At 45.7% G+C, this 26247-nt stretch overlaps 1 protein-coding gene across 1 annotated transcript in view; it reads right to left on the bottom strand.

Moving 5' to 3' along the window:
- The window catches only part of bmb (brambleberry), a 59330-nt gene that overhangs the window by 31358 nt on the left and 1725 nt on the right, over positions 1-26247 (bottom strand). Inside the window, exons 2-4 of the mRNA XM_072508034.1 lie at positions 7048-7176; positions 5850-6035; positions 3630-3852 (exon numbers count right to left, since the gene is read on the bottom strand). Coding sequence (XP_072364135.1) covers positions 3630-3852; positions 5850-6035; positions 7048-7176 — 538 coding nt within the window. The remainder of the gene's footprint in view (positions 1-3629; positions 3853-5849; positions 6036-7047; positions 7177-26247) is intronic.

Here is a 26247-nt window from a genome sequence, read left to right on the forward strand (position 1 = left end):
GCAAGGATTTTGAAAAATCCAAGTTCTTCCTTTCGCTGCATCCTTTTCAACTAACCATGAAGTGTAGAAAATGAAACTTTATTGCTAATTATTCACTTTAATACACTGACATAAGAACTGAATCAAAACTTAAAAATAATACATAAACCTAATGTCACGAGGGGACATAATTTTAAGGTGATTGGAGGAAGGTATAGGGGAGATGTCAGAGGTAGGTTCTTTACACAGAGAGTGGTGGGTGCGTGGAATGCACTGCCAGCAGAGGTGGTGGAGTCAGAGTCATTAGGGACATTTAAGCGACTCTTAGACAGACACATGGACAGCAGTAAATTGAAGGGGTGTAGGTTAGGTTGATCTTAGATTAGGATAAATGGTCGGCACAACATCGTGGGCTGAAGGGCCTGTATTGTGTGATGCACTACCAATTACTACAAAGACGAGAGTAGTGAATAATCGAGGCTTTATTGAGCAAAGATGTGGTGCCTCCTGTAGCTGCTACCAGAATGGCTGCAGCACCGGCGAGCACACACATTTATACGCCGCCTACTGGGCGGAACCAGCAGGCAGCGATTTACCCATGTATCTCTAGTCCAGGAGTCTTACTGTACTACATCTAATATACATCTAATACAGTTAGTGGTGACTACCACATTCACCCCCTGTTAAAAAAAAAAAAAAAAAAAAAAAGAGTCCTGCCGGGGTGGTTGAAAAATGTACAAGTTCAGTCAAAATTTACAAGTTCAGTCTGTCGGGGGCCTTGATCCTCTGCTGTGATCGCCTTGGTCCCGCTGGCAATGCAGGCGCCGACTTGGTCACCTGGGAGCGTGTTGTCCTCGTCTTCATCGCCCCCGAGTGGAACCAGTGGGATGACGGATCCTCCTGGGGCGGGGGCTGCAGTGAGGTGTGCTGGGGGAGGGCGAGTGGCACTGGGGCAACCGGGGGGGGGGGGGGGGGGGGGGGGGGGGGGGGGGGTCGGGTGGTGGGCGGGATCAAGCGGTGCCAGGTCCCGGAAGGAGACTGTATCCTGCCGCCCGTCGGGGTGCGCCACGTAGGCGTACTGCGGATTCACGTACAATAGTTGGACTCTTTCGACCAACGGGGCCGACTTCTGGGTCAGCACATGTTTGCGAAGGTTAGCGTTGTGGTCCTGCTGATCGTGGCCGCAGATGGTGACGTTGTCTAGGTACGGGAAGGTGGCCCGCAGTCCGTACCGATCAACCATTCGGTCCATCTCATGTTGGGAGACCGAGACACCGTGCTCCCGGAGTCAAAAAGGCAGGAAGTCTTGTGCCCATCGATTTTCACCGTTGTCGTTGCGGTTACGAGGTTGTGAGGCCGGGACTGGGCGAGGGTGATCGAGGCGAGCTGCGGCTGATGCTAGAAGGCCCCTGGCTGGCGAGCAGTGGTGGTAGGCGATGAGTGGCCAGACGAACTTCCCGATGAGCAACGGTCCTGTGGCGCCGTCCAAAATGGCGCCGAAGATGGCAGCACCCATGGGGCGCACATGGCGGGCAGCCTTAATGATGGCGGTGCCCACGGGCCGCACGTGGCCTGCGGGGAAGATGGCGGTGCCCACGGGCCGCACGTGGTCTGCGGAGAAGATGGCGCCGCCCACGGGCCGCACGTGTGCTGCGGAAAAGAAGGTGGTGCCGCCCACGGGCCGCACGTTTTGGGGGGGGGGGGGAAGTGTAGGAACGCTGGGCCTAGGAATAGTGGCAACCGACCGGGCCTGGCACACAGCAGCAAAACATCCCTTCTTTCCGCAGCCGTTGCAGGTTGCACTCCGCGCCGGGCGGCGCTGCCGGGGGCGTTTGTTCTGCCCGCAGAAGTAGCATTTGGGCCCCCCGGGGTTGGCTGGCTGCCACGCGGCATAGGCTTGCGGTGGACTGGGGTTGGTAGCTGGTGGGGCCCGCGATGCCCATGAGTGTGCCGTGCGGTCGGGGGCGTACGACTGGACGTTACGGGAGGCCACTGCTAACGAGTTCAGGAGATGCCTGGTCCCCGCAAGATCGAGCGTACCCCCCTCCAATAGGCGCTGGCGGATGTATGCCGACCCCATGCCCGTAACAAAAGCGTCTCTGATTAAAAATTCTGTATGCTCGATTGCCGAAACTGCCTGGCAGTCACAGTTCCTCGCCAGGATGTGCAGGGCACATCGTCTAGGGACGCACCGGGGAGTTGCTGTCTATGGACAGGAGGTGCCTGGCGTATAGTTTGTTGACCGGCCGAACGTAATGTCCTTTCAGGAGCTCCATTGCTGCAGAGTAAGTGGACGCATCCCGGATGAGGGGAAAAATGTCAGGGCTCACCCGTGAATAAAGGACCTGGAGCTTCTGTGTGTCCGAGTGTTCTTCAGCGGATGTTCGGAGATAGCTTTCGAAGCAGGCTAGCCAGTGGTCAAAGGCGGACGTAGCGGTGGCTGCTTGAGGGTTCAGCTGTGGACGATCAGGCTTGATGCGAAGTTCCATCGTTTTAAAATCTTTGCTCAATAAATTGATGCACTATCAATTACTACAAAGACGAGAGTAGTGAATAATCGAGGCTTTATTGAGCAAAGATGTGTGGCCTCCTGTAGCTGCTGCCAGAATGGGAGCAGCTCCGGCGAGCACACACATTTATACGCCACCTACTGGGCGGAGCCAGCAGGCAGGGATTTACCCCTGTACCGCTAGTACAGGAGTCTTACCGTACTACATCTAATATACATCTAATACAGTTAGTGGTGACTACCACGCTGTGCTGTACTGTTCTATGTTCTATATGCACAATTCAATTACTACCACCATATAAACATGCAGCAGCACGGTGGCCCAGTGGTTAGCACTGCTGCCTCACAGTGCCAGGGACATGGGTTTAATTCCAGCCTCAGGTGGAGTTTGTACATTCTCCCGTGTCTGCGTGGGTTTTCTCCGGGTGCTCTGGTTTCCTCCCATAGTCCAAGAGACGTGCGGGTTAGGTGGATTGGCCGTGCTAAATTGCCCCATGAAGTGCAGGTTAGGTTATGGGATTACAGGGATAGGGCAGGGTGGAGACTTGTAAATGGTCTGAGTGCTCATTCGAATGGTTGGTGTGGACTTGATGGGCCGAATGACCTCCTTCTGCACTGTAGGGAGTCAATGATACTATGCTGTATCATGCAACTCTGCACAGTTAATTGTATGTCAGTTCTTTGCTATTTAAGACATTAATATAAAATGATATAACAGCAAAATCAAAATTGCAAACAAATATAAACGTGGTTACAGTATAATTTACACAAATATGTTACTTTCAACCTTTCAGAAAAAATAGTAATGTTTAGGAATTCTGAATAAACTGTTTCCTCCACTCGAGGAGCTCAGCTAAATTATGAAACATGAAGGTCAACAAATTGAAACTATTTCTCTCTCCAAAGATGCTGTTGACCAGAGTGTCTCTGGAATTTTTTTTCTGAATACAGTAGATCTTTGGATAAGAAAAGCTACCCTCTGGCATGAAAAAGATCACAGCTAATCTACCTGCACTCACTTTCCTGCCCTATCTTCACATCCCACAGATGCAAGTGCACAAATTTTAATATATTCAACAGCTAAACGTCCATAGTCCTCTGTAATAGTTGGGAGTGAACTAGGTTAGAAGGGTTATCTTACCCATTGTTAACGTGATGCCCTCAATCAATCTGGCAACTTGCTGGTGTCCACTAGCAATGAGCTCCTTTTCCTTGGCCAACTTCTCCAGGTTTCCATTAATGGAGGACTCCAGATCTTGCTGCCCATCCTGAAGCTGCTCCTGCTGCTCCAGCAACTCATTTTGACTCTTGACCACCTTCTCCAGTGACGAAGCAGTCAGATCTCGTAGTTCTTTTTGTCCATTCTATGAAAAAGATGAACTTTTTATTTGTTCTTTCATTGAATGTGGACATCACCCATGGCAAGGCCAGTATGGGTTGCCCACCCCTAACTGCCATTGAACGGAGTGGCAGACATGCATCAAAACATACATAGATAATAGGAGGAGGCCATTCAGCCCTTCGAGCCTGCTCCGCCATTCATTATGATCATGGCTGATCATCAAGATTATACCCTAATTTCGCCTTCCCCCATATCCCTTGATCCCTTTAGCCCCAAGAACTATATCTAATTCTTTCTTGAAGTTACACAATGTTTTGGCCTCAACTGCTTTCAGTGATAATGAATTCCACAGATTCACCACTCTCTGGGTGAAGACATTTCTCCTCACCCCAGTCCTAGGTTTACCCCTTATCCTCAAACTATGACCCTAGTTCTGGAAATACCCACCATCGGGCAGGAACATTCTTTCTGAATCTAATCCTGTTAGAATTTTATAAGTTTCTATGAGATCCCCTCTCACTCTCCTAAACTCTTAACTGACAATCTCTCCTCATGACAATCCTACCATCCCAGGAATCAGTCTGATAAACCTTCACTGCACTCCCTCCTCAGATAAGGACACCAAAACTGCACACAATACTCTGTGGTCTGGCCAATGCCCTATACAAATGCAGTAAAACATCCCTGTTCCTATACTCAAATCCTCTCGCTATGAAGGCCAACATCCCATTTGCCTTCTTTACTGCCTGCTGTACCTGCACGCTTACTTTCAGCGACTGATGCACGGGGACACCAAGGTCTCGCTGAGTATCCACCCCTCTCAAATTATACCCATTCATATAATAATCTGCCTTCCTATTTTTACTACCAAAGTGGATAACTTCACATTTATCCATGTTATACTGCATCTGCCATGCATATGCCTACTCAACCTCACATTTATCCACATTATACTGCATCTGCCGTACATATGCCCACTCATGCAATCTGTCCAAATCCCGCTGAAGCATCTCTGCATGCGCCTCATAGTTCGCCCTCCCACCCAACTTTGCATCATCTGCAAATGTGGAGATATTACATTTAGTTCCCTTGTCCAAATCATTAATATGAAATGTGAATAGCTAAGAGTCAGCCATATTAGTGTAGGTCTGGAATCCCTTCCCTAATGGATGCACACAAGTGATCCTGATAGAATTTTACAATTGGTAACAATGGTCACGGTCACGGAGACTAGCTTTAATTGAATTTAAGTTCCTCTAGATACTGTGGTGGGGTTTGAACCCATGGTCAGTGATATTGCCACTATGCTCACCCCCCCCTCCTACTCTTATTATTGAAGGTCACTAGCAAAGTACAATGCAGGAGGCAGGCCATGAGGGCAGCACAGTAGCACAAGTGGATAGCACTGTGGCTTCACAGCGCCAGGGTCCCAGGTTCGATTCCCTGCTGGGTCACTTTGTGCAGCGTCTGCACATTCTCCCCGTGTCTGCGTGGGTTTCCCACGGGTGCTCCGGTTTACTCCCACAGTCCAAAGACGTGCAGGTTAGGTGGATTGGCCATGATAAATTGCCCTTAGTGTCCAAAAATGTTAGGAGGGGTTATTGGGTTACAGGGATAGGGTGGAAGTGAGGGCTTAAGTGGGTCAGTGCAGACTCGATGGGCTGAATGGCCTCCTTCTGCACTGTGTTTTCGATGTATGAGTTATAGCCAACAAGAGATGTCACTCCTCTGTAAAGGGTACAGTCTTCGTGGCTCCGGATAATATGTGGTTACAGACAGCCAGTAAGATCCATTCATTTCTGGGAAACTATTGGTTAGCATTTTAACTAATCAGAGCGATACTCTCCCACAGGCCCAAAAATCTACCAAAGTTCAATCAATTGAGCCAAATGATTTAAAACAGTTACAGCCGGTTCAAATCAATCTTCTGATTCCAATATTATGCCACCTGAGGTAGAAAAATGCTCCAAATGCTTCGCTGTGGAATGGTTACAGAGAGTGCAGGGAGAACACAATTACCTTCAGCATTTTCATGGCTTCCAACTGACTGGAAGCTGAAACCACCAGCGAATTCACAGTCACCTCAGTCCTCCGTTTGAAATCCTGCTGTCGTGTGGCATAGCACACAGAACGTGCCCGGTTACTGACTATGTGGTACGCATTCCAGGTATCAGGGTCCATATCTGCTGTACATTCAGCTAATGTCTTGGGGTCAACGGGGCATGAGGGGAAGAATAAAGCATTACATTAATAACAGATATATATGTGACATACACAATCAGGCTCTTTTCCTGCATCAAATACTCCAATCATCTTCAGCCATTTTATCTGAATGTACATAAAATACTGAGGTAGTGTGTGTTGTGCCATCACAAAGAGAAGGGAAAATTAACATTACAGAATAGGCCCCTCCTGGCTATTCACAAAAGACTAGACACAAGCCACAGGAAGTCTGCAAAATACAAGGCTGCAAAGGAGGGTTGGCAAAACAAAATGAAGATAAATAACCAAAATTTGCAGGGGCCACCACTAAATTAAGTCAGGGTTGAGGACTGACTGCAGCATTTAAGAGGGCTGAATACAGCATTTAGGGGAGGCAGTGGCATTGTCACTGGATTAGTAATCCAGAGACCCAGAAGATCTGGGGACCCATTTCAAATCTCACCATGGCGATGGTGAATTAAAAGTCTAATGATGACCACAAAATCACCATCAATGGTTATAAAAACCCATCTGGTTCTAATGTCCTTTAGGGAAGAAAGTCTGCCTTCCTTACCTGGTCTGGCCTACATGTGATTCCAGATCCACAGCAATTGAGTTGGCTCACAAATGCTCTCTGAAATGCCAGGCAGTTGGAATGGGCAATAAATGCTGGCCCAGCATTGCTCATGTCTCATAAATTAATTAAAAAATTAAGCTCATATTCTACAAAAAGATCATTTCTATGGTACTAAGTGGTGACTCCCCCCTCCCCCGTCCTGCCTGCCCCCCCCCCAGCACATCTTTGGGTTGTGGGGGTGAAACCCATGCAGACATGGGGAGAATGTGCAAACTCCACACAAACAGTGACCCAGGGCCGGGATTCGAACCTGGGTCCTCAGCACCGCTGACCCAGTGCTAACCACTGCGCCACATGCCACCCTCAGACTAGACTATTTTGATGGCCGTTTTTCCTCCTCCCAACCGCGTGAGAAATAAAAATCACCGAAAGAATTACCATGTCTGCAGTGCATGGGTAAGTTAGACGATGTTCAGCAGCTGCTTGACAGTTGAATAAGGTCACCCCAAGTTTGGCAAGCTCCTCTTCTGAAAGGTCAATGCAAGAGGACTTTAGCTGAGCAATTACCTAAAGAAAGAGGGGGAAAAAAGATTTCAGCAACTGCCTTCATTGTAGGCGGACAGGAGTAAGACAGAAGCTCCAACAATGGTCTTCTGATAATGACACAGTGCAAGCTATATAGACTTCAGACATCGCAGTTAAAAGCCTCACATTGGTGTATCACTGACTGCAGTGCTAGTATAGAGATTTTTTTTTGTTTTATTCAAAAAATATACTTTATTCATAAAATTTATCATATCAACATTTCAAATGGTCTTGACTGTACATTTCCGGCAGAGTTACACATTGCCTTGACTTTCCTCCATTTAATTTTGATATTATACACATATCAGTCTTTACATTCCAATTCCTTCTTAAATATTTACATTGTCATGTTTGTTTTATACAGTGGAGTGTTGGTGGCCCAGACCGAGGGGGGTTTACACTGTTTCACGCCCCTCGGTGTACATTTGCTGGCAAGACCTTACACAGTGGTCTTTCTCCATTGCGCCTTGGCGGCAGCTGCCCCAAGCTTGAGTGCGTCCCTCAGCACGTAGGCCTGGACCTTGGAATGTGCCAGTCTGCAACACTCAGTCGAGGACAATTCTTTGCACTGGAAGATCAGCAAGTTTCGGGCAGACCAAAGCGCGTCTTTCACCGAGTTGATGGCCTTCCAGCAGCAGTTGATGTTTGTCTCGGTGTGTGTCCCTGGAAACAGTCCGTAGAGCACAGAGTCCTGTGTCACAGATCTGTTCGGGATAAACCTTGACACATACCACTGCATCTCTCTCCAGACCTTCTTTGCAAAGGCACATTCCACAAGGTGGTGTGTGACCGTCTCATTCCCCCCACAGCCACTCCGAGGGCTAGTATAGAGATGGAGGAGGAAAACATATTATGGCTCTCTACCTTTGAACATTATCAAAGACCAAGGTGTACTCGGGTAGCAGTTGACACCCTTCATTGTTGAAGTGATTGATAATGTCTTCACAGGAAGGTAGCACAAACAGCATCCACACTTGCAACATCTTTCACATGAGACGATGAGATGTTAAACAGAGGTTCAGGTGGATAAACAAATCCCAATGCAGAAGAGTAAGACGTTCTCCTGCATCTTACTGCAAGACAAGAAATAAGAGGAGTACAGGCCATACAACCCACCAAGCTTGTTCCACCATTCAATAAGACCATGGCTAAACTTCTACATCTCTATATTTCCCTTTCTCTATATTCCTTAAATGCTCAAACATCTTACAATCGGTCCTCTGGGATAGAGAATTCTAAGTATTGGCCAATATTTATCCCTCAATCAATACAAGTTACTTAGAAATGCATATAATAACCTTTATTAGTGTCACAAGTAGGCTTTCATTAACACTGCAATGAAGTTACTGTGAAAATTCCCTAGTCGCCACACTCCGTTGGCTGTTCGGAATGAGGTGACCAGGTGTTTTCACAGTAACTTCATTGCAGTGTTATGCAAGCCTCCTTGTGACACTAATAATGATGATTATTGAGGCTTAATTAGACATGCATTGAAGGCATCATCTCACATCGGGGGATGGGCGCTACAAGGGCTGAAAGTTCTCAAACAATAGCCTCAACAACCACCCACTTTTTAACCTAACAGGACTGCTAAAATCGTTTTTGTCTTGTGTACCCTAGCTTGAGAGATCAATTGCAGCTTTTTTAACTGGCTGCGAGCAAGCAGGTCAGCAGGCAGGAAACCAAACCAGGACAGTAGTCCTCTTTAGGGCTCAGTATGACATCTAGCATTGGAGAGGATTTCCTATTCATAAGCTGCAAAAGGGACTCTATTCTAAAGCATAATTCCACCATCCATAGAACAGTTAGTAAATATAAAAGAATTCTAGAACTGGGAAAACAGATTTCAATTCATCAAATTTGGCTCAAGAGAATTACTACATTTCTAGATCCGTGATCGGTTATTACAGAAATGGATGTTAAATGCTTGTTGTTTTAACATGTGTGATTGCTAATAGCCCATGTTTAATTCAATACACGTGATTTTACTAATGAGTTATTTGCAAAGATTTTACATGAAATTACATCGGCCACTGTATTCCGCACTGGTGTATGCTGTTGTATCTTACCAGCTCGAGCTGGTTTAGCACAGCGGGCTAAATAGCTGGCTTGCAATGCCCGTACCGGCCTCCCCGAGCAGGCGCCGGAATGTGGCGACTAGAGGCTTTTTAACTTAATTGAAGCCTACTTGTGACAATAAGTGATTATTATTATAATTAATATTATCTATGAGCCTTATTGTCTAGTTAAAGCTGTCTAAGTTGTGTTCTCAATTTATACCAAGCAAACAGTGAAACCATCAAGATGGTTCCACAGTTTAAAGATTTTCTGAGGAAGGATGTTCTTATGGAGGAGTGCAGGATTCCTGGGATGGCGGGACTGACATATGAGGAGAGACTAGAAGAGCGAAAGGGGATCTGATCATACCGTATAAAATTCAGGAGAAGACAGAGTAGATTCAGAAAGAATGTTCCCGATGGTGGGGGAGTCCAGAACTAGGATCATAGTTTGAGAATAAGGGGTAAACCTGTTTGGACTGAGGTGAGGAGAAATTTCTTAACCCAGAGAATGGTGAATCTGTCGAATTCACTACCACAGGAAGTGGTTGAGGCCAAAACGTTGCGTAATTTCAAGAAGGAATTAGATATAGCTCTTGGGGCTAAAGGGATCAAGGAAATTGGGGGGTAGGGGAGAGAGAAAGGCGGCATCAGGATATTGAACTTGATGATCAGCTATGATCATAATCAATGGCGGAGCAGGCTCGAGGACAGAATGGCATCCTCTTGCTTCTAATTTCTATGTTTGTCTGATTGCTTTCCAGGTAAATATGTCCGCATCACAGGGTAGCAGAACTACAAGGAACAGAAACTTGTCCACATCTTCAATTAGGTTTAGTAATGTCATATCCATTCCTCCTGTAGACTGCCAAATCTGCAAACAGCTTGTAGTGCCATCTCCCATGAGAAAAAACAAATATTGCTTTACCGGCTCAAGCATCTCCACCTGCACACAGCACTTTAGCTCAGGAGATCCTGAACTGTCTTGAATGAGAGATCGAGGTAACTAGGCATATATTCTCCAGAGGAGTTCCAAAGAATGAGAGGTGATCTTACTGACAGGGTAGATGTAGATGTTTGCCCTGGCTGGTGGGTCTAGAATAGAGTGACAGTTGTAGAATAAGGGTCAGGCTATTTAGGACTGAGATGAGGAGGAATTTCTCCATTCAGAGAGTGGGATATGTTTGAGATTCGCTACCCCACAGGGCTGTGGAAGCTCAAACCATTGAGCATGTTCAGACATAAAGCAATTTTCACAGTAGCTTCATTTCAGTGTTAATGTAAGTCTACTTGTGACAATAATAAAGATTATTATTATAGATTTCTGGATACTAATGACATCAAGGGATGGGGATAACACAGGAAACACTATTGAGGTAGATCATCAGCCATAATCTAATTGAATGGCAGAGCGGATTTGATGGGCCAAATGGCCTACTCCTCCCAATTTCATCTTAAATATTGTCGTAAGAAACCTACCTTCGAGGTGCATTATAATAATCGCTTATTGTCACAAGTAGGCTTCAATAAAGTTGCTGCAAAAAGCCCCTAGTCGCCACATTCCGGCGCCTGTTCGGGGAGGCCGGTACGGGAATTGAACCCGCACTGCTTGTTCTGCATTACAAGCCAGCTGTTTAGTCCGCTGTGCTAAACCAGCCCCAGTACCTAGGACCGGTATCAAAATTTCATCTGCCTCTGTGGGAACACAACTTGTTTTCAAATAATGTCCTCCAAATGTCTCTCAATTTGGTTGAGCAGGGAAAATTTAATAAAGTTACTGTTTTCAAATCCAAAGGAGTAACTAATACTGTTCTTCATGTTGGATATCAGCGAGTGCTGTGACATGACACACACACATGCAACACTTCAAAACAGCACTGCCGACAGGTGAAAGGCACGCTAAAAGAGAATTATTCAGGATTTCTTTTTTGAGTGCCTGCTGCAGTATAAAAGGTTAATAGCAATAGTTACAGTGCATCATTAGTGATGTCAGATGACACCCAACTAGAACCCAAGGGAAGAAGGCTCAAATGGAGTCCTTCTTTGGAAATAATCAATGTATTCACTTATTTACAACAACATGGTTTCCAGGTCTCTATCAAAGGCACCCAGAGACCAATCGTGATAATACAGGTAACACATGGTGGCAGCAGTCTGCAAACAGCTTTTCTAGGGATCCCAGTAGACCCAAAAGGGAAGAAAAGTGAAGGTCATTCACCCAGCTGAACACACTTGAGGAACACCCACAGCAGCAATTGCTACCCGAGTCCCATGACAACAGACTACAAGTGCACAGAGCTATGAAGAAAGTCTAACCTATGCTCAATGTAACTGCACCCTGGCCTACTGTGCAGTCAATTTCAGCCCCAGTTGACATGGAGTTGCAACACCATTGAAATTAACTCTCAACTGCTTTAAAAAAGACCCCAAATCTTTGGCTGACCAATAGCTAGTCACCAGGTTTGTAAATTTAAACGCAATTTTTATCAATAACAATAATTATAATTAAATAGGCTGCAAATACTCACTTTTAACTCACCCACCCTCTATATACATACACACACACACAAAGTTAAAAATTGCCCATCCATAGCTGCCCTTAAGTAGGTGGTGGTCAGCTTCCTTCTTGAACTGCTGCAGTCCTTGAGGTGTAGGTACACCCACTGTGCTGTTAGGGAGGGAGTTCCAGGATGTTGCCCAAGCCACAATGAAGGAATGCAATATATTTCCAAGTCAGGTTGGTGAGTGACTTGGAGGTGGGGTTCCCAGGTATCTGCTGCTCTTGTCCTTCTAGATGGTGGTGGCCTCTAGTTTGGAAGGCGCTGTCTAAGGAACCTTGGTGAGTTACTGCAGTGCATCTTGTAGATGGTACACACAGCTGTCACTGATCATCAGTGGTGGAGGGTTTGAATGTCTGTGTGAGGAGCAAATCAAGCGGGCTGCTTTGTCCTGAATGGTGGTAAGCTTCTTGGTGTTGTTGGAGCTGCACTCATCCAGACAAGTGGAGAGTATTCCATCACACTCCTGACTTGTGTCTTGTAGATGGTTGACAGGCTTTTTTGGGGTGGGTTGTCAGGAGGTGAATTACTCGCCGTAGGATTCCTAGCCTTTGTCCTGCCCTGATAACCATAGTATTAATATGGCTGGTCCAGTTCAATTTCTGATCAATGGTAACCCCCATGATATTGATTGTGGGGGAATTCAGCGATGGTAATGCCATTGAATATCAAGGGGTGGTGGTTAGATCCTCCCTTGTAGGAGATGGTCATTGCCTGGCACTTGCATGACGCGAATGTAACTTGCCACTTGTCAGCCCAAGTCTGGATTTTGGTACATTTTACATGGACTGCTTCATTATCTGAGTCGCCGCAAATGGTGCTGAACAACTGCACAAACATCCCCACTTCGGACCTTATGATGGAAGGGAGGTAATTGATGAAGCAGCTAAAGGTGGTTGGGCCTGAGTAAATCCTACCGTGATGTCCTGGAGCGGAGATGATTGACCTCCAACCACCACAACTATCAACTGCCAGTTTGACTCCTACCAGCGGCGAGTTTTCCCCCCTGCTTCCCATTGACTCCAGTTTAGCTAGGGCTCCTTGATGCCATGCTCGGTCAAATGCTGCCCTGATGGGGCTGGTTTAGCACAGTGGGCTAAACAGCTGGCTTGTAAAGCAGAACAAGGCCAGCAGCGCGGGTTCAATTCCCATGCCACCCTCCCCGAACAGACACCAGAATGTGGCAACTCGGGGCTTTTCACAGTAACTTCATTTGAAGCCTACTTGTGACAATAAGCGATTTTCATTTCATGTCAAGGGCAGTCACTCTCACCTCACCTCTGGCATTCAGCTCTTTTGTCCATGTTTGAACCAAGGCTGTAATAAGGTCAGGAGCTGAGTGACCCTGGCAGAACCCAAACTGAGCATCAGTGAGCAGGTTATTACTGAGTAAGTGCCGCTTGATAGCACTGTTGATGACTCCTTCCATCACTTTGCTGATGATGGAGAGTAGACTGATGAGGCGGTAATTGGCTGGGTTGGATTTGTCCGGTTTCCTGTGTACAGGCACACCTGGGCAATTTTCCACATTGCCGGGTAGATGCCAGTGTTGTAGCTGTACTGGGACAGTTTGGCTAGGGGTACGGCAAGTCCTGGAGCCCAAGTTTTCAGTACTATTGCGGGAATATTGTTTCATGGTCATCATTCACCTTTAATTCCGGATATTTTATTGAGTTTAAATTCCATCACCTGCCGTGGTGGGATTCAAACCCGGCTCCCCAGATTATCCTAGGTCGTGGATTACCAATCCAGTGACAAAACCACCATGCCACCACATCCCCCATTGGCTACCAGCCAACCAATCAAACCAAATCCCTCCAATTTCTCGGGTGCCATAAAGTCGGAGTTCTTCTATTCAAAATCTAAATCTTCATAGCACAGTGAACTCAGGCTTTTGCAACTTCCTCTGTTCGACTTAATATGTTCATTAAAGATCCATGGGTCAAAAATGATAATGGCTAAGAAATAGGAAATAAGTGAATCAACAGGTAAGGCCTTATACAGAGTCCCTTAACCTTGTTGAGATCTTCAGAAAAGCCATGCACTAGAGAAACTGGCATCGCTGATTCAGTGAACACCAGGGCGGCTTCTGAATTCGGGGGCAGGCCACTGACTTGGTCCAATTCATAAACCATAGGGCTATCAGCACACCTGCCAGAAAACAGAGCCAGTTTAAAGAGGACACGGTTGGTACCATTGTCCCATCTGGAGTAGGAATACATCTCTGATGCGAAGCCTGTCCAGCCATTAATGCCAAGTGCTGCTCTGGCCACAAGACTTTAAAACACTATGCTGCAGCAGCAGAAAGTTCAATTTTCAGGTCAAAAATGTAAAGACATACAGACCATTCCAATCTACAAGTGTCCGAAAAATGCCTGATATTGAATAGGACATATTCTTCTTGTATGAAGTGGCAGAGCCACAAGTGCCTTTCTGGCATGCAGAAATAATGGTTAATGCCTGGAAGATGAATTTCAAACTGGACACTGGAGCAGGATTTTTATTTTCTTTCTCATCAATGATGTCAGATCACGTTACTGGAAGCAGAGGGAAGAGGGCTCTAATGGAGTCCTGCTAAAGTCAATCTCTAAATATTCAGAGCCCAGTCATGATAACACGTCAACAAACTCCGAACAGTCCCTGTATTCTGGGCTATGATGGGTACAATTCCGGAATTGTTGTTCAGAGCTGGCACAGGTAACATGGGCCAATTTGGATTGGACTGGATTTGTTTGTCACGTGTACCGAGGTACAGTGAAAAGTATTTTTCTGCGAGCAGCTCAACAGATCATTAAATACATGGGAAGAAAAGGGAATAAAAGAAAATACATAATAGGGCAACACATCATATACAATTGGCCTTTCTCGCACTGCTGCAATCAAATGAACCCAGTGATAACAGACTTTCACCTGTAGGAGTATCACAACCAAGTAGATCCCGTTCATGCACTTGCTAAAGTCATCAGGAACTGTAATGTTCGCAGATTCTCCCCACTTCCTAGCTCAAGGACACCAGAAGGAATTTTAGCAATCCTAAAATACCGGCCCAGCGGAGAGGCAGTAAAACCCTGCAACCAAATCTTACAAAGGGTCCACACGTTAACCGATCTTCTCCAAAATGCTCTGTTTATTTACTCCCCGAGTATTCAAGCTTTACTTTTCTCTTTTAACCACTTGACTTGTGAGGCTCATGTTCCGCCATATGATACCTTTAGCTAAAGGCAGGTGCTGTAGCCTGGTGCATCACTTTCACCTTAGATCACATTACCATCAATATATGAACATACCGAAGCAGACTGGTTAAGTTCATTGCACCTGATCAATGTGTAAATACTACCTTATACAACAGTCAGTCATTGGACAGGGATCCTACATTTGACCAAAAACAAACTCCTCATTTAACTTTAAAACTGCATCAAATGATTGAGAATCGAATTTAGAATTTCTACAGTGCAGAAGGAGGCCATTCAGCCCATAAAGTCTGCACCGACCCTCTGACTAGGCCCATTCTCCTGCACACCCCAGGACACAATGAGACACTTTTTATAAAAATCATGGCCAAACCACCTAACCTGCATATCTTTGGACTGTGGGAGGAAACCAGAGCTCCTGGAGGAAGCCCACGCGAAACACGGGGAGAACATGCAAACTCCACACAGTCCGTCCGGGCGGCACAATGCCAGTGGTTGTCACTGTTGCCTCACAGCGCCAGGGACCCGTGTTCAATATCCGCCTTGGGCCACGTGTGTGGAGCTTGCACGTTCTCCCCGTGGCGGCATGGGTTTCCTCTGCGTTTGTTCCGTGTGCTCTCGGGACCTCATTCCTCTTCCTACCTATATTATTGGTACCAGTGTGGACCAAACCATTGGCTGTTCACCCTCCCCTAGAAGATGTTCTGCACCCACACCATTCTGGAGTCACGTTTACTGACACAAAAACATTTGTCTGATCCCTTGACTATGAAATCCTGATCTTTATTGCCCTGTGACTCCTCGCCAGTGCAACTGAGCCACTTGTGATGCCACAGTCGTGCCTCTGGCTGCACTGTCCCAAGGAACCATCGTCCTCCCCAGTATCCAAAATAGAAAACCAATTATCTGCCTGTTTTTTTCCAGACTGCCTGGTTGTCACCCAATCCCTCTCTCCATATATGCTCTAACCTGCAGTGTGACCACGTCCCTCATGTGCTATCTACGTGGCTCTTTGTCTCATGAGGCACAATGGTGATTCTAGCCACCACTCCCAAAGCCCAGAGCTCAAGGTTCTGAAGTGGTGAGACTTCCTGCAGATGTGCTCGGCTGGACAAACGGAGAGTCCGTGACTTCCCACATACCATAGGATGTACATTCCACTTGTCCAAGCTAACCTGCCAGACCACAAATTTAAAAACTATTTAAAAACCAGGTATTACAATTAGAATAACCTACCATTGTGTCATAAAGTTTATGTTGGCTTTGGAAAAGGTCAACAAACAATCCAGAGTGAGAATAATTAACTGTGGGGGAAAGCCAACTTCAATGTGTTAAGAATTATTTCAATTTGAGTCAGAACCAAGGGTTGGCAGGCATGACTGGAACTCAGCAATGGACTGTCTTTAAAAGAAGAGAGTGTGTTCAAGCAGTCACAGTATATTTCCACAAAATGGAATGGTAGGACAAACTAATCTAGAGCTCCCCGGATGACAAAAGAGAGCAAGGGAAAGAAGATAAAAAGTGTGCTTATGACAGGGTGCATGAGGCAATCAAGAAGCAGACTGAATATAGAACTGAAATTCAATGCAATTGAAAAAGCCAAAAAGAGGAACAAGAGAGAGTAGAAGAGGAGATTTATAGCCAAACCTAAAAAAGAAACCCAAAAGTCTCCACGAATATAAATAGTAAAAGGTGGCAAGAGCAGTGGGGCGGAGTCAGATCCAAAAGGGAATTTGCACATGGAGGCAAGGGGCAAAGCTGATGTATTAAATGAATATTTTGCACCAATCTTTACTCGGGAAGATGCTGCTACCCAGGTCATGGAGAAAAAGGACATTTAAAGGATTTAAAACTGATAAGGAGGAGGTACTGAAAAGGCTGACTGTACTTAAAATTGATAAGCACAAAGACTGCATGAGACACATCCAAGGATACGATGGAAAAAGAGAACATGCTTTTTTTTTCTAGACTGGATGGAGGCTTATAGCAGAGTCTCACTGGGGGTCAGTGTTGGGACCCTTGTTCTTCCCGATATGGAATGTGCAGACTCTGCACAGAGTGACCCAAGTCGATTCCCGGCTTGGGTCACTGTCTGTGTGGACTCTGCACGTTCTCCCCGTGTCTGTGTGGGTTTCCTCCGGGTGCTCCAGTTTCCTCCCACAAGTCCAAAGATGTGCAGGTTAGATGGATTGGCCATGCAAAATTGCCCTTGGTGTCCAAAACGTTTAGGTGGGGATAGGGAGGAGGTGTGGGCTTAGGTGGGGGGCTCTTTCCAAGGGCCGGTGCGACTCAATGGGCCAAACAGCCTCCTTCTGCACTGCAAATTCGAAGATTCTATGATTAATGGCTTAGATCTTGGTCAAAGGGGCACAATTTCAATGTTTGTGGAAGCATTGTGAACTGTGAAGAGGATAGCGCAGAACTTCAAAGGGCCATAGACAGGTTGGTTGGATAAGTGGACAGAGAGTGACCCAAGCCAGGAATCGAACCTGGGACCCTGGCGCTGTGAAGCCATAGTACTAATCACTGTGTTACCGCGCTGCCCACAGTGAGGCAAAGATAGGGCAAGAAATATAGGAGCTATAAAGTAAAAGAAAGGAGTTTGGTAAGTTCTGAGAAAATTGAACTGCTGAGATTGTATGAAACAATAAAGGCTAAAGAGATCAAAGGGAAGGAACACATTTAAGAAAACACTGAAGCCCGTGTGTGGTGTAATTGAAAATATGAAAAGGTATGTCATTTGAAACATGGAAGTCTGGCAATACCTGATCTAAGAGTGCATGAGGGAATGTAGGGAAAAATCCCACAAAGGGTTAACAGCAGCTGCAGGAGAGGGCTGTGAAATGCAGATAGCTTTTATCAAACAGGCTTAGCAAACAAAACAAGCAGGTCTTTCAGGACACAATCGAGTGAATTTTAGTATACAGCTAAAAGCAATGTTTCGCACCTCCGTTTGAAGTTAGCTCTATGTAAGTAAGCAGATGGAAAAGAATGGATGAGGTTTTCAGTTGAATTAGGTGACAAATGTTTAGGTGTGAAGTTCTGCTGACATCAGATAAAGTAAAAAAAAGCTGGAGACAACGTGTCTATGAGAACACAAATTAGACCCAAATCAAAGTCAAAATTATGAGCTGGGGACACAATTTGATAATAATAAAACTATAAAAATGACAGGAATCAAAGATCACACCACTTTGAAATCAAAGCATTTTTGAACATCACAAAGGATACAGTGTAATCAAAGATCTATGAGATGAGGTCACGCTCAAAATGAATACTTAGTCGTGTTAGAAAAATTTAGATTAAAGGTACCTTTTACAATCAGAAGTAAAATAAAAGTTACTTTACAATAAAGTCATAAAAACTTAATAACAGTTAGAAAGATATATAAACCCTAAGAAAAGGGACAGCCAGTAGAGTCAGCTCAGAGCCAGCTCACATAGCTCGGTACATGGGAAAGACAGAGCATAGCAACCGAGCAGAACAGTGAATCCATCTGAGGAAGACCAAAAGCTAAAGAAAAGTGATTGTCAAGGTGGACCTGAAGGTCTCTTCAACCAACCAGGAGAATCCAGAAGCAAGATCTTTTTACTTTTCTGTAAAGACAGTGATTGCATCTTTTAAAAGAAAAAATATAATAATAAAATAACTTAAAAGTTTTAACCTGAAATAGTGGTTATTACAAAGTCTACTTTTTAAAAATAATATATATTTATTAAAGTTTTTAACACAATTTTTCTCCCTTACAAACAATAACCCCCCCCCCCGTAACAAAAAAAAAAACGAGAAATCAAGCGGAGCAAGATATATACATGTCAAAATAGTATAATTACGTAGCTTTGTACACTGGCTCTCTCCCGTACGTGCCAGTTTCCCTGACTCTACATGTTATTTCTTGCTCATCCAGCCCCCCAGGCAGCTCCCCCCCCACCCCCACCAGGTTGCTGCTGCTGCTGACCGACCTTCCTCTAACGCTCCGCGAGATAGTCTAGGAACGGTTGCCACCGCCTGTAGAACCCCTGCACAGAACCCAGCCATATCGTTTATCCTGGCCTCCACGCTGGGGGGCTTCGCCTCCTTCCACATTAGCAAGATTCTTCGCCGGGCTACTAGGGACGCAAAGACCAGGATACCGGCCTCTTTCGCCTCCTGCACTCCCGGTTCGTCCACTACTGAATATTGCTAGCCCCCAGCTTGGCTTGACCCGGACTTTCACCACCTGAGATATTGCTCCCGCCACTCCTCTCCAGAACCCCTCCAGTGCCGGGCATGACCAAAACATATGGACATGGTTCGCCGGGCTCCCTCAGCACCTTCCACATCTGTCCTCCACCCCAAAGAACCTGCTCAACCTCGCCCCCGTCAAGTGAGCTCTGTGAACAACCTTAAATTGTATCAGGCTGAGCCTGGCACACGAGGAGGAGGAATTAACCCTACCCAGGGCATCAGCTCACAGACCTTCCTCGATCTCCTCCCCCAGTTCCTCCTCCCATTTACCCTTCAACTCTTCTACCAGCGCTTCCCCTTCTTTCATCTCCTGGTGTATTGCCGACACCTTGCCCTCCTCGACCCATGCGCCCGAGATCACCCTGTCTTGAATTTCTTGTGCCGGGAGCAATGGGAATTCCCTCACCTGTCGCCTCACAAAAGCCCTCACCTGCATATATCTAAAGGCATTTCCCAGGGGTTACAAAGTCTACTTTACTTAGTTAGCAACGCGGGACCCAGGATCGATGCGACTAAGTGGTAAGTAGATGAAATCTTCTATGAAGATATGGGTTATACCGGGGGATAACTTGAAAATATAGTTTGACCTGTATAGCACCCACCGAAGTCTGCATAGGAGTCAGGGAGTGAGAATCCCTGTTCACCATTTAGAATGTCTTATTGACCCTTTTTGGTTTAGGGGGACTTCTAAGAATAGTGGTGAGTTTTTAACTTCAGTGGGAGTAGCTGCTAGATCTCCCAGAAGACAGTGTAGTAACTGGTCAGCTCTCCCAGAGGACAGTGTGGAAGCTGGTAATATCCAAGACAGAATGGAAGAGGCCGTACCTGGAGAACCAGTGTGCTACCATCCTCAGAACACTTCAAGAGCAACAGGCCATTGTGTGGTAAAGTTACTGGAATACTATAGATTTAAAAATCTAGAAGAACCATTGCCATCAGAAAAGACGGGGTTAGCTCCAATGTAGGTTAAGCCAAGATAATTTTGGAACGGTTTTAAAGTACTGTTAACTGTGTGAAGCTATTGTTTGTGTCTGTGTGTAATTTTATTTTAGTTTCGTGATTTTAATACACATGGGCAGCACAGTGGTTAGCAATGCCACCTCACAGCTCCAGGGACCCGAGTTCAATTCCAGCCTGGGGTTACTGTCTGTGCGGAGTCTGCACATTCTCCCCGTGTCAGCGTGGGTTTCCTTCAGGTGCTGGGTTTCCTCCCACAGTCCAAAGATGTGCAGGTTAGGTGGATTGGCCATGCTAAATTGCCCCTTAGTGTCCAGGGATGTGCAGGTTAGATTAAGGGATTACAGGGATAGGTGGGTATGGACTATGTAAATGGGCAGAGTGCTCATTCGAAGGGTGGGTGCAGACTCGATAGGCCGAATGGCCTCCTTTTGCACTCTAGGGATTCTATAATTTACTCTATTATAAAAATCATAATTTGTCAAGCGGTCATTTTCCAATTTCAGAGTACCTCATTGCAAAAATTGTTTTGGCAGCTGTTTAGTGTTTCCACTCTACACCTCCTGCTGCCTGGGGAAAGCGGGCAGCATAATCAAAGACCTCTCTCAGCCAACTTCCTCCATCGGGCAGGATACAAAAGTCAGAGAACACGCTCGAACTGGTTCAAAAACGGCTTTTCCCCAGCTGTTACCAGACTCCTAAACGACCCTCTTATGGACTGATCTGATTAATACTACATTCCTGTACGCATCACCCAATACCGGTTTCTATGTATTTTATGTCTTTTCTTTTTATTTTATTTTCATGAACTAAATGATCTGTTTGAGCCGCTCGCAGAAAAATACTTTTCACTGTACTTCGGTACACGTGACAATAAACAAATCCAATCCAAACCTTTTGGGGTTTGGGCAGAGGGAGGAGTTGGCTAGGGTAGACTAGGAGCAAAGACTTTATGGTAGGACAATTGGGGAACAGTGGAGGATTTTAAAAGAGAGTTTTCACAGTGCTCAGCAAAAGTATGTACACCAGTAAAAAGGAAGGACTGTAGGAAAATGTATAATCAGCCATGGATATCGAAGGAAATAAAGGAGGGTATCAAATTGAAAGAAAATGCATACAAAGTGGCAGATATTAGTGGGAAACCAGAGGATTGGGAAATCTTTAAAGGACACAAATAACATGCCAATAATTGTTGGCAAGGAGGCCATGGCAGGTGAGGACCTAGAAACGATCATTATCACTAAGGAGGTAGAACATAGAACGAGTTGGGCAAACTAATGGGGCAAAAGATAGACAAGTCTCCTGGCCCTGATGGAATGTATCCCAGGGTACTAAAAAAGGTGGCGGGGGAAATAGTAAATGTGCTCATGTTAATTTACCAAAATTCGCTGGACTCTGGGGAGGTTCGGCAGATTGGTAAACAGCAAATGTGACACCACTGTTTAAAAAGGGTGGACAAAAGGCAGGCAACTATAGGCTGGTTAGCTTAACTTCTGTAGTGGGGTAAATGTGTGAATCTATCATTAAGGAAGAAATAGCAAGACATCTGGATAGAAATTGTCCCATTGGGCAGACACAGCATGGGTTCATGAAAGGCAGGTCATGTTTGGCTCATTTAGTGGGATTCTTTGAGGACATTACGAGCGTGGGAAAAACGGGGAACCGGTGGATATGTTGTATCTGGATTTCCAGAAGGCATTCGACAAGCTGCTGCACAAAAGGCTGCTGCGTAGGATAAAGGTGTTCCAGATAATGTATTAATTAACAGGGATCCCCTCTGTTCCCCTTCCAAACAAAACAAGTATACCATTTTGGATGCTGTTGGGGGGACGGGACCTGCCAGGTCAATGGCGCTGAGCCTGGCTCTGTGGTTCAGAAGGGAAGGGGAAGAATAGAAAAGCGATAGTGATAGAAGACTCAGTGATTAGGGGAACGGATAGGAGATTCTGTGGTCGCGAACGAGTCTCCCGGAAGGTATGTTGCCTCCCAGGTGCCAAGGTCAGGGATGTCTCAGATCGACTTTACAGGATTCTTAAGGGGGAGGGGAGCAACCAGAAGTTGTGGTGCACATTGGCACCAACGACATAGCTAAGAAAAGGGATGAGGATCTAAAAACTGATTTTAGGGAGTTAGGTTGGAAGAGCAGAGTAGTAATAGAACATAGAACATAGAACAATACAGCGCAGTACAGGCCCTTCGGCCCACGATGTTGCACCGAAACAAAAGCCATCCAACCTACACTATGCCATTATCATCCATATGTTTATCCAATAAACTTTTAAATGCCCTCAATGTTGGCGAGTTCACCACTGTAGCAGGTAGGGCATTCCACGGCCTCACTACTCTTTGCGTAAAGAACCTACCTCTGACCTCTGTCCTATATCTATTACCCCTCAGTTTAAAGTTATGTCCCCTCGTGCCAGCCATATCCATCCGTGGGAGAAGGCTCTCACTGTCCACCCTATCCAACCCCAACCCTAATCTCAGGATTGCTACCGGTGCCACGTGCTAGTGAGGCAAGGAGCAGAGAGCGAGTGCAGCTGAATACATGACTATAGGGCTGGTGCAGGAGGGAAGGCTTCAGATATGTAGATCATTGGGATACCTTCTGGGGAAGGTGGGACCTGAACATGAAGGATGGGTTGCACCTAAACGGGAGGGGCACCAATATCCTGGGTGGGAGGTTTTCTAGAACTCTTCGGGAGGGTTTAAACTAGTTTGGCAGGGGTATGGGAACCAGAGCTACGGATCAGAGGATAGGATAGCTGTTGAACGGACAGAAATAGTATGCAGCGAGTCTGTGAGGAAGGATAGACAGTTGATAGGACAAAGTTGCACTCAGTGGGATGGGTTAAAGTGTGTCTGTTTCAATGCAAGAAGTGTCAGGAATAAGGGAGATGAACTTAAGAGCATGGTGAGTACTTGGAACTACGATGCTGTGGCCATTACGGAGACATGGATTTCACAGGAGCAGGAATGGTTGCTAGATGTTCCGGGGTTTAGATGTTTTAAGAATAGGAAAGGAGGTAAAAGAGGAGGGGGCGTGGCACGGTTAATTAGAGAGTGCATCACAGCTGCAGAAAAGGAAGTAGTCGAGGATGGTTTGTCTACTGAGTCAGTATGGGTGGAAGTCAGAAACAAGAAAGGAGCAGTCACTTTATTGGGAGTTTTCCATAGACCCCCCCCACCCCCCACCCCCATAGCAACAGATCTTGGAAAGGTGCAGAAGTAACAGAGTTGTTGTCATGGGTGACTTCAACTTCCCTAATATTGACTGGAACCTCCTTAGTGCAAATAATTTGGTTGGAGCAGATTTTGTCAGGTGTGTCCAGGAAGGATTCCTGACTCAATAGGCCACATTGGATTTGGTGCTTGGCAACGAACCAAATGTCTCGATGGGAGAGCATTTTGGTGACAGTGACCACAACTCCTTGACCATAGTCATGGCGAGGGATTGGAACACACAGTATTGAAAGGTATTTAATTGGGGGAGGGGAAATTATACTGCTATTAGACAGGAGCTGAGGAGCATAAATTGGGAACAGATGTTCTCAGGGAAATGCACAACAGTAATGTAGGGGTTGTTTAAGGAGCACTTGCTGCGAGGGCTGGATAGTTTTGTCCGAGACATGGAAGGAATGGTAAGGTGAAGGAGCCTTGGATGACAAGAGAAGTGGAGCTTCTAGTCAAGAGGAAGAAGGAAGCTTACGTAAGGTTGAGGAAGCAAGGATCTGGCACAGTTCCAGAGGGTTACAAGGTACCCAGGGAGGAACTCAAAAATGGACTTAGGAGAGCTAGAAGGGGACATAAAGAAGCCCTGGCGGGAAGGATTAGGGAAAACCCCAAGGTGTTCTACACTTATGTGAGAAATAAGAGGATGATGAGAGTGAGTAGGGCCGATTAGGGATAGTGGAGGGAACTTGTGCCGAGAGTCTGAGGACGTAGGGGAAGCCCCAAATAATATTTTGCTTCAGTAATCACTAGAGAGGGATCTTGTTGCTCGTGAGAACAGCGTGAACCAAGTTAATAGGCTTGAACAGGTTAACATTAAGAAGGAGGATGTGCTGAAAATCATCAAGATAGACAAGTCCCCTGGGCCAGACGGGATATACCCAAGGTTGCTCCGGAAAGCGAGAGAGGAGATTGCTGCGTCGTTGGCGATGATCTTCACTGGAGTAGTACAGGATGATTGGAGGGAGGCGAATGTTGTTCCCCTGTTCAAGAAAGGGAATAGGGAAATCCCTGGGAATTACAGACCAGTCAGTCTTACGTCTGTGGTGAGCAAAATACTGGAAAGGATTGTGATGTGATTTATGATTATTTAGAAAAATGGTAGTCAGCATGGTTTTATGAGGGGCAGGTCATGCCTCACAAGCCTCATTGAGTTATGTGAGGATGTGACGAGACACACTGATGAAGGTCAGGCAGTGGATGTGGTGTATATGGATTTCAGTAAGGCATTTGATAATTTTTCCCATGGTAGGCTCATTCAGAAAGTCAGGGGGCATGGGATACAGGGACATTTGGCTGTCTGGATACAGAATTGGCTTGCCGAAAAAAGACAGCAAGTGGTAGTGGATGGAAAGTATATCGCCTGGAGGTTGGTGTGCCACAGGGATCTATTCTGGGACCTCTGCTCTTTGTGGTTTTTATAAATGACTTGGGATGAGGAAGTGGAAGGGTGGGTTAGTAAGTTTGCCGATGGCACGGAGGTCGGTGGAGTTGTAGTGGTGGAGTTGGTTGTTGCAGGTTACCCAAATCCAATGAATTGAGAACCACGTGGCACAAGTTTAAAGGTGGTTACCAATAGAAGCAATGAGGTAAATCAGCTAACCCCTGTGGTTAGGATCTGGAATGCACTGCCTCAATGTGGTGGAACCTGGGTCAATCAAAGCATTCAAAGGGGAATGAGACTTATCTGAAAAATAAGAATGTGCAGGCTACGGGGAGAAGTGGAACTAGGCGGATTACTTCTTCAGAGAGCTAGCACATACACAAAAGGGCCAAATGTACACCTTCTGTGTTGTAACCAGTTATGAGAGGTAGGTTCCAGCTTCAATTTTGATTTTATTTTGTACTTAAGGTCAGGCTGGTAGCCTTGAGGAAAAGAACAGTTTCCATTTAATGCCAGCTAACGGTTTTACAGATCAGCTGTAGCGTGGTTAGATTTAGAGTGAAGCTTCCTTTACTATTTCATTTCTCCCGAAAGAACAATGAGCCAAAATTATCATGTACACAGTCAACCCCACATTACCACAGAGAGATTCAATGTTATATCTGCTGCAATATCCAATTAGTTCTTATCTTCGTTTGTATGAAAGCTTTAAAAGGTTGAGGGATGATTTAATCAAGGTGTTTAAATCATTTAAGTATGGGTAGATAGAGAGAAACAAATTTATCTCACAAGAATCCAGAACAAGAGGTTAGAATCTGAAAATTGGAGCTGAACAATTTAGAAGTGGAATCGGAAAGATCATTTTCAAAGAATTGTTTTAGTGGAGAAGCAGGCTGTTCAGCCCATTGTATCTACACTGGCTCTCAGAGTGAGAAATAGACATGGTGCCATACTCCTGCCTTCTCCCCATAAGCCCTGCACATGCTCACTTTACACAATAAACCAACTCCCTTTTGAATACCTGGATTAATCTTGCCTTTACCACTCTCAGGCAGCACATTCCAAATCCTAAACACTCGCTGTGAAAACAAATGTCCTAATTTCACCATTGCTTCTTTTGCTAATTACCTTAAATCTGTGCCTTATCCATCCTTCCTTCCATCAATGGGGACAGTTTCTCTCTATCTACTCTGACCGGGCTCCTTCGGATTTTGAACACCTTGGTCAAATCTCCTCTCAACTTTCTCTAGGGAAGGCAGTGCCAACTTCTCCAATCTCCGTAACTAAAAGTGCTCATTCCTGGAACCATTCTCATGAATCTTTTCTGCACCGTCTCTAATGTCTTCATATCTTTCCTAAAGTGTGGCATCCAGAACTGGCCATGATACTCAGGCCAAACCAGTGTTTGCAGAAGTTCAACAACCCCCTTGCTTTAGTATTTATGTCCC

The sequence above is a fragment of the Scyliorhinus torazame genome, chromosome 6 (genome assembly GCF_047496885.1).
Source record: "Scyliorhinus torazame isolate Kashiwa2021f chromosome 6, sScyTor2.1, whole genome shotgun sequence".
NCBI classification, from domain to species: domain Eukaryota; kingdom Metazoa; phylum Chordata; class Chondrichthyes; order Carcharhiniformes; family Scyliorhinidae; genus Scyliorhinus; species Scyliorhinus torazame.